The 9,192-nt window shown below is 45.0% G+C and overlaps 1 protein-coding gene across 1 annotated transcript in view; it reads right to left on the minus strand.

Annotated features, from left to right (window-relative positions):
- Nucleotides 1-3,291: 3,291 nt before the first annotated feature.
- The window catches only part of LOC121586216 (condensin complex subunit 1-like), a 24,326-nt gene continuing 18,425 nt past the window's right edge, over nt 3,292-9,192 (minus strand). Inside the window, exons 22-32 of the mRNA XM_041902742.1 lie at nt 9,032-9,192; nt 8,403-8,514; nt 8,200-8,323; nt 7,914-8,069; nt 5,791-5,968; nt 5,535-5,629; nt 5,111-5,191; nt 4,553-4,736; nt 4,111-4,285; nt 3,847-3,963; nt 3,292-3,591 (exon numbers count right to left, since the gene is read on the minus strand). The exon at nt 9,032-9,192 is cut by the window's right edge and continues 9 nt beyond it. Coding sequence (XP_041758676.1) covers nt 3,509-3,591; nt 3,847-3,963; nt 4,111-4,285; nt 4,553-4,736; nt 5,111-5,191; nt 5,535-5,629; nt 5,791-5,968; nt 7,914-8,069; nt 8,200-8,323; nt 8,403-8,514; nt 9,032-9,192 — 1,466 coding nt within the window. The 3' untranslated portion in view covers nt 3,292-3,508. The remainder of the gene's footprint in view (nt 3,592-3,846; nt 3,964-4,110; nt 4,286-4,552; nt 4,737-5,110; nt 5,192-5,534; nt 5,630-5,790; nt 5,969-7,913; nt 8,070-8,199; nt 8,324-8,402; nt 8,515-9,031) is intronic.

A 9,192-nucleotide genomic window follows, 5' to 3' on the forward strand; every position in this document is an offset into this window, starting at 1 on the left:
ATTGGACTCGGTCTAGGACCTCTTGTCCCCCTCCTGGTCTCAGTCTTGACTCTGTCTCGCTTTAGGTGGTCTCGAACACAACACTGGCCTACAGACAAGACAGTAAGGTCTGGCTGTGGATGGATTTGTGAATTCAGCAACATTTTCCAGTAATACCTCTTTTACAGTATAATCAACACAATAAATCATGAAGCAGTTTGACTTGTATGACAAGCCCTTGTCTCCTAAAAATGTCCTCCATGTCACTTGGTGCAGGCAAGTTTGTCTAGGTCACACAAGTTGAGGCCGCTCTCGGTCATCTCTGCATGGACATCTCTCCTCCAAGTGTTCCTGGGTTGACCTGTTTCGTTTCCCCTGGGGGTTCCATTTCAGGAAATCGTGAACCTCTAGGGAAAAACTGGACATGAATCCATTGAACTACTAATAAAATGAAGTGGAGTTGGATTGGACACGCCCTACAGAAACCGGCCACCAACATCACTCACCAGTCCCTGAAATGGAAGTAGTTTATTTTCATGCATCTTTAGTTTCTAACAATATACTCATGAGTCCAACACAAAATGTCTGTCATCAGACTGCCAAATCAGAGTTTATACACCCAAAGTGCACTCCTCTGTCATTTAAAAGGAGAGAGGGAGCGAGTGGGAGGCAGAGTGGGCGAGAGGAGAGGGAAGAGATGAGCTACAAAAGAGGGGGGAGGGGTGAAGCTACAACGCATGGAGATGTCAGTGAGGAGAGAGGAGAGCAACCGAGGAACGTAACATAGGCAGAGAAAGAGCATGGAACAGGAGGGGAGGGAAGGTGAGGTGTGTGGGAGAGGGGAAGACCTTGGAGAGATTGATTACAGGAGGAATAGAGTGGCAGAGATCACGTGTCAGAGGGAGAAATAGGGAGTGAAGTCTTGTGTGTTAATTTAACATGCTACCATTCTGTTCAGTTGTCAGGCTCATCATATACCAGGTGAGACCTGGGATTTTTTTTATTTTCTTATATACAGTACCAGTCAAAAGTTTGAACACACCTACTCATTCCAGGGTTTTTCTTAATTTTTTACTATTTTCTACATTGTAGAATAATAGTGAAGACATCAAAACTATGAAATAACACATACGGAATCATGTAGTAACCAAAAAAAGTGTTAAACAAATTAAAATATATTTTATATTTGAGATTCTTCAAAGTAGCCACCCTTTGCCTTGATGACAACTTTGCACACTCTTGGCATTCTCTCAACTAGCTTCATGAGGTAGTCACCTGGAATGCATTTCAATTAACAGGTGTGCCTTGTTAAAATTTAATTTGTGGAATTTCTTTCCTTCTTAATGCGTTTGAGCCAATCAGTTGTGTTGTGACAAGGTAGGGGTGGTATACAGCCCTATTTGGTAAAAGACCAAGTCCATATTATGGCAAGAACAGCTCAAATAAGCAAAGAGAAATTACAGTCCATCATTACTTTAAGACATGAAGGTCAGTCAATACGGAACATTTAAAGAACTTTGAAAGTTTCTTCAAGTGCAGTAGCAAAAACCATCAAGTGCTATGATGAAACTGGCTCTCATGAGGACCGCCACAGGAAAGGAAGACCCAGAGTTACCTCTGCTGGAGAGGATAAGTTCATTAGAGTTAACTGCACCTCAGATTGCAGCCCAAATAAATGCTTCACAGAGTTCAAGTAACAGACACATCAACTGTTCAGAGGAGACTGCATGAACCAGGCCTTCATGGTCAAATTGCTGCAAAGAAACCACTACTAAGGACACCAATAAGAAGAGACTTGCTTGGGCCAAGAAACACGAGCAATGGACATTAGACCGGTGGAAATCTGTCCTTTGGTCTGATGAACCCAAATTTGAGATTTTTGGTTCCAACCGCCGTGTCATTGTGAGACGCAGAGTAGGTGAACGGATGCTCTCCGCATGTGTGGTTACCACTGTGAAGAATAGATGTGGTGTGATGGTGCTTTGCTGGTGACACTGTGATTTATTTAGAATTCAAGGCACGATTAACCAGCATAGCTACCACAGCATTCTGCAGCGATACACCATCCCATCTGGTTTGTGCTTAGTGGGACTATCATTTGTTTTTTATCAGGACAATGACACAACACACCTCCAGGCTGTGTAATGGCTATTTGACCAAGATGGAGTGCTGCGTCAGATGACCTGGCCTCCACAATCACCCGACCTCAACCCAATTGAGATGGTTTGGGATGAGTTGGACCGCAGAGTGAAGGAAAAGCAGCCAACAAGTGCTCAGCATATGTGGGAACTCCTTCAAGACTGTTGGAAAAGCATTCCAGGTGAAGCTGGTTGAGAGAATGCCAAGAGTGTGCCAAAGCTGTCATCAAGGCAAAGGTGTGCTATTTGAAGAATCTCAAATATAAAATATATTTTGATTTGTTTAACACTTTCTTGGTTACATGATTCAATGTGTTATTTCATAGTTTTGATGTCTTCACTATTAAAAATAAAGAAAAACCCTTGAATGAGTAGGTGTCCAAACTTTTGACTGGTGATATATATATATATATATATATAGTATAACATGTTTCCAAGAAAAGTGAAAAAAAGTATTTTCTAAGTGCAAAATTGTCCTCTGTAGTAGTCAATATGTAAATATGAAAAAGTAACATTAGTAAATGGGTACAGTAGGTGAAAAACAGTTTCGGCATCCGGGTGTCCACTACAGAGGACATTTCTGGGAAAGCTTATTTAGCTATTATTTAATGTGAGAGAAAAAAAATCACAGACCTGACAACTCACTTAGCTATTCCTGAGTTATTCACTTACTAGAAACAATTTGAATAAACTCAGATGATTACACTTATTTTCATAAAATGTGTACTTTAACAGCAGCCATTTTCCTAAGAAACAGGAAGATAAAGTCAAGGTCACACCCCCACACGTGATATAATTGAAAAACCCAATGTCCTCTCAAACAGGATTTAGTGGCTTGTATGGCCTCAGATACAGACCAAGAACTGATGTCCACTAGAGATGACAAAAATGAATTGCTGGGTCTCAGGAGGATTTAGGTTAAAACTGTTTAACAGGTTTAATAACAGGTGGGATTACATAATATTTAAAACTGGCAGAAATAGGAGAGCATGGAAGATTGTGAAAGAGTAAGAACAGTAGCAACACTGTCTAGCCAAGCTGTGACAGTCCACCAACCTGAACACACACTATTTCACTGACCAAACACACATAATGCAAGAGGGGCATTCAATACTCCTTGTAATGAGGGCATAAATCTGACTCCACTTGCAAACACACACATGGATGACAGAGGTTGTGTGGTTCACACCAAAGGTTTATTAAAAGTCTTGATTCAGCTACATCAGTTACAAAAAGACTGAGTCAAAGTACTTAGTGCTGACAAGAGCAACAATACAAAACATTTATAAAAAATTAAAAATAAGTAGAGATTTGAAACATTAAAAGACGACAAAACAATAGAACATGTGACATACAAACTAAAAGCAGAGGAAGAGAGGATGAGAGAGGGATCAGTGTCGGAGACGAGCACGTCGAGAGGTGCGGGCGATGGGTGTGGTCACCTTGGGTGTCTCGCTCTCTGCCATGACAGCGTCTGATTGGGTGAAAACAAACAAATATCAGTGACGTGTTCATTTGAGCAGGAACAACTAACCAGATGTTCCCAACAGTAAATGCTATGAAATTGCAAGGATTAAGACAAATATGACATTTCATTCACTGGGCCCAAGGCCAGCACCAAAAATCTACTGAAAGCATGAATCAGTTTATATGCTTTCCATCAATTTAAATGAAAAGCACTGCCAACACTCAGACTAAAACAGCTTGTACTGTTAGAAAGTGCAGACACCTTCTTCCTCTTCGTCACTGCTGAAGGTGATAACAGCTTTCTTAGAGGACTTCCGGGTAGGTTTGGGGGTCACAAAGCTATCGTCATGGCGACTGGATACAGAGGGCTTGGCTTGACCTTTGAGGGGAGAGAAATGAAGAATGAGGGACAGAAAGAGAATCATGGAACATTAGCTAAAGTATATGTAACTGGCAAAAAAAAAAAAAAAAAAGAGGGAACAATTCACTGTCTACCAGAAAAGGAACTACAAGTGTGCGCGCTGACCTCTCTTGGGCCTGCCACCCCGTCCCTTGTTGGGTAGCGGTGTGTTTGTGGTGGTGTTTTGGCTGGGCCCTGCTCCCTCGGAACGGTTCTTCTCCTCCATCTCAGAGCTCTCTACGTTCTCCAGTCCCCGGGTGTGGACCGCCGTCAGACGCTTCTCAAACTCCTCCACCTGGGCCTGGGCACAAAGAAGAGACAGCAGAATCAGAATGACTGTCAGAACAATACCCGGCATTAATTTAGAGGCAGAGTCAAGAAATCAGAAATAAGTCTGGATAGTCAGAAAGAGTCAAGATAATGCATAGTCTCTCACTTGTCCCAAGTTCAGTGTTATGTATATCTGAATGGGGGGAGGGGGAGGGCTAAGGGCTTTCTTATGTCGTTTGAACAGCTGTGAAAAATTATTCTGCTGGTCAATACATATGACCACCATCATCATCAGTACCTTGAGCTGTGGCTTGGCTCCTCGGCGTAGCTTAGCGGTGATGGAGAGGAGAGGCTGGTAGACTCCTGTCTCAGTCAGCTTGTCGCTGTAACACTCCCAACACTCCTGGAGCCTCTTCAGCCCTCGCTCACACATAGACAGCAGAGACAGAGACGCGGCCAGGTCACACCACTGACGCTCAGTCCTGGAGAGAGAATTGGGGGGAGGGGGGGAGAGAGGTGGGGGCGGAGTGAGACAGAGGAAATTTGATTATTTACTTAGAACAAATAGTATTTCAAGAACAGAGGAAGTCTGACCTGGCATTTGGAAAAATCATATTCTCCGCCCATGGTCTCTCGCTGATTCACTCTGTGTGTCTGTCTGTGGCTTAATCTAAAATGCCCTTTCTGTGGAGGTCTGTGCTTTGAATGACGAGCCAGAAAGACAGTTGGCCCTGAGTTCGCTGAACAGATGACCCAGGCCTCGAATACTCCTGAGACAGAGGAACTAATGCCAGCAGTTATGACACGGAGTGGGAGAATAGAAATGAGGAGATGGGAAGGAAGACGTGCTGCTCACTTTGCTGTCCTGAAGCGCTGACACAGCTTCTCCACCAGAGACTCAGTCTGTCTCTCCTTAGTGATGTAGGAAAATAGCTGCCTGAAAACAGAGACAAAGGAGGGAACCATTAAAATACCACTCACATATTAGCATCCCATTTCCATGTTATTCAGCTCTCAGCGCAACAGGTTTCGAACCAGAGTCACGTGTGACCCCTGCCTGCCAAGTCAACAACAGAGTGTGTAAAGCCTGGGAGAGAACACAGTGGGCGACAGACACACAAGTTAAGTAGCCCTCAGATTATTAAAGTCGCGCTCACGGGTATTTGAATAACAGAACAATGACTCCCTGCCAGACACACACTATACTGATCACAACACTCAACATACACAGTGAGAGCAGAAGAGGCACACAGCTCACAGTGTGGACACACTTCACTCACTTCATGATGGTGTGGAAGTCTTCCTCGTTCATGCCCCTCTCTGGGTCTGACAGTCTGCTGATGATGTCTGGGAGCAGGTTGTAGATAGCATTGTCCTGGGAGGAGACGAGACAAAGGAGACGCCACTGTCTAGTTTAGAACATTGGAGGATCCATTCCCTCAGTCTACGTAAAAGGTCCCCAAACACACCAACTCAGATTTATATTCCAATCAAATAGAAATGGCCTGTGTGTGAAATTAATGCTGTTGTGTGTACCTTGGAGGCGAGCTCGTTGAAGAAGTTGAGTGCGAGGCTGGCGATGTGCGTCTGGGGGTCGATGAGCAGCACGGCCACCTCGCTGACCTGACCTTTGACCTTCAGCACATCCTTCAGCACTAGCTGGGTCAGAACAGTCACCGCTGTCTGCCTAACCGCCGGGTTCTCATCACTCAGCCTGGGCAGGGGAGACGGGGACATATTATAAGACGAGACGAGGACGTTATATGACGAAACAATATTATTTAAATGGAATGCAGGTTTACGCTCTAATCAGGATCAGCTGGGATACCATGTAACAGAGACTAACCAATCAATGACATGTTAGATTCAGCAATCACCTACCAGGGTGAAAATACGACCAGCAATACATTGGACCTGGAGGCTTAGAAGCCAATACCCCTGACTGGCATAGACCACCGCAGTGTCTCCCTGGCCTCCATTGTTCTAACCAGGGGAATTAATTAACCGCATACATTGGGAAGTGATGTGAGGCCAGGGGGGGAAAAAAACTATATATGCAACTTCTCCTCCAGTAGTGGATTAGGACGTTTTGCAGCGGAACCAGACTTGTGTGTGTGGTCTGCTATACATTAGACGGTCATAAGCCACAGCTTCAGTATAAGTAACTAGGCCTGTAAAACAGTGCATTACAATTAGAGTAAAGTATGTGTAATACCCTTATCAGGCCTCTCCCAGGGAGGGCTGTGTCTTTGAGGAAACCCAACACAATGGAGGTGTGTGGGAGACAATTACTGAACGCTATGCAACACTTACCATTAGGAAAAACCTGCGGATTAGTGTTCATAGTGAAAAGCACTATTCATCTGAAAACAATAACCAAGCATCATAATAATTAGCACTATACAAAGACAAAAACTGAACTTGTGGAATGAAGAGAGATAACACATTGTAATTATACTTTCAATGGGAGAGAGGGGGTATGGCTTCAGTGCATCTCAATGTGGGAGGAACAACCACCAATCATCATTAAGCTTTCTTCAATTAAGTCCCCATCCTTCCTACGGAGTATAACCTATGGCATCACCTGAAACTATCCCCTTGTTTCTCCCTCCGATCTACACATTGTATAATTATACCACCATCAACTAGTTCTGGACACAATCAGAACATTGAGGGAGGAGACATGCCAGTAATTCAAGTTGTTCTAGGCCTTACATGTCTTAGACAATTCTAGTTATTTTTGTTCAGTTCAAATGGTTTTATTTTTGAGAGTGAGTGCGCACGAGCAGACCATGGTTGCCACAGTCCAGAAGAGCGGTTGGAGTTCTGAAGTGCACAGTACACTGTGCTGAGTCGCTATAGCAACATCAGCAGAGGTCAGAATGCTAGAGAAGGACGTGACAGAATTTTCCAACGCTTCGTATTGTTTTTCCCCCTGTTATGAACATATGGAAATAACTTTTTCGATCAACTGGTTCAGTAGACTGCAGCAGCAGAAGGACTTGAGCGTCTGAAGGAACAACATTAGCAGACAGGGAACAAGCTTGTAGCCCTCAGCCAGCCTCATCTAATTGCCATGTTTACCAAAATAAAAAATCCACACAATCCATAGTACACACAGCTGGGTAATTAAATAAAGATCAGCTTGTTTGCTACTGCCATATTCTAAACTATAAACGAGTTCTATTAGCTGCTTGGTTAATCTTTAGTCACTGAATGACAGTGCATTGTGGGGGTGCACACCTGTTATAGAGCCTCTGGGTTCAGGTGTGTGTTACCTGGCGTAGAGCCTCTGGGTTCAGGTGTGTGTTACCTGGCGTAGAGCCCCTGGGTTCAGGTGTGTGTTACCTGGCGTAGAGCCTCTGGGTTCAGGTGTGTGTTACCTGGCGTAGAGCCTCTGGGTTCAGGTGTGTGTTACCTGGCGTAGAGCCTCTGGGTTCAGGTGTGTGTTACCTGGCGTAGAGCCTCTGGGTTCAGGTGTGTTACCTGGCGTAGAGCCCCTGGGTTCAGGTGTGTTACCTGGCGTAGAGCCCCTGGGTTCAGGTGTGTGTTACCTGTTATAGAGCCTCTGGGTTCAGGTGTGTTGCCTGTTATAGAGCCTCTGGGTTCAGGTGTGTGTTACCTGTTATAGAGGCTCTGGGTTCAGGTGTTTGGATTACCTGGTGTAGAGGTTCTGAGTCCAGGGCTCCAGGATGTTTGGGAAGCGGACGGTGAGATCTCCCAGGCCGATGATGGCGTTGGCCCGGACGACGGGCAGAGAGGAACGCTCCAGCACCGTGAATAGGAGACGGATGTGCTCCTCACACACTGACGGACTGAGAGAGGAGAGGGGGCAGAGGTTAAACACGCAGCAGGAGAGGGCTGAAGTTACAACACACAGACAACACAGCCATACCACACAAAGGAAAATTATAGAAAAACAATGTAGTCTGAGGTGAGTCTGACCTGATCATCATGTACTGTGAGAGGGCCAGGCAGGCAGCGGTGGTGAGCTGGGGGTGGCAGTATCTCCCTGGGGAACTACACACCCTCACCAGCAGGGGCAGGAACGAGCACAACAGGTTCTCCTCTGACAGAGAGGGGGGATGTGGTTGTCAAGGCAACTAAATCACATCAGGAAAAATGAGAAAAAGTTAGGCCTTTCTTACCAGCCAGCAGCTCAGTCTCACAGATCTTCCTGATCAGCTCTGCCTCTGTGTCCTCAGCAGAAGCACCCATCAACCCAAGTTCCTCCTCCACAGAACTGTCATTGGCCGCTTGCTGTGGGAAACATGGATCATGACCGTTGATTAAAAACTCCCTGTTCATGTCTTCTTGTCTACTGGAAAGTTAGAGCGATTTAATCTAAAAGGAGCAACTTGGAAGAAGTTAGCTATTGTTCTAAGCCCCCTGATGGGAAGAATCATCAAGCCCTGTCAATCACTGTGTTGCGTGACCAAAATTAAACTCATCAAGCTTTTCCCAGGGAGCAAAGTCACTGATTGGCAAGATAATAATCGTGCTCACCAGGAGACTCACATGGTCTCTTCACTAATCAACATCCTGTTCTGATAACATTTGGTTTATGAAATGCAATGAGAATCAATTTGACACATTCTAAAAGCTTCTTAAACCCAGAACATTTTTATAAATCTAGCAGTCTCATTACCACTAGGTTTGCAGTATCCTAATCTCATGATTGACCATTATGTGAATTATTGCCATCATTAGTTTGGATTGCCTAAAAATACTGGACATCATAAATGTTGTGTTCTCATTCCATGTCAGACCGACTGACCTTTGCCTTACGGGAGGGTCCCTTGGCCTTCTCCTCCCTCTCTTCGGTCTCTCCTCTCCTCCTCCGCAGCTCAGAGCTGACGCTGCGCTCCAGGTGGGACACCTGCCAGAACGCCACGCAGCCACACAGAGAAAGCAGCTGGGCCAGGGACGCGCAGCTCA

Source organism: Coregonus clupeaformis, unplaced genomic scaffold (assembly GCF_020615455.1).
Source record: "Coregonus clupeaformis isolate EN_2021a unplaced genomic scaffold, ASM2061545v1 scaf0148, whole genome shotgun sequence".
In the NCBI taxonomy this organism is placed as follows: Eukaryota; Metazoa; Chordata; class Actinopteri; order Salmoniformes; family Salmonidae; genus Coregonus; species Coregonus clupeaformis.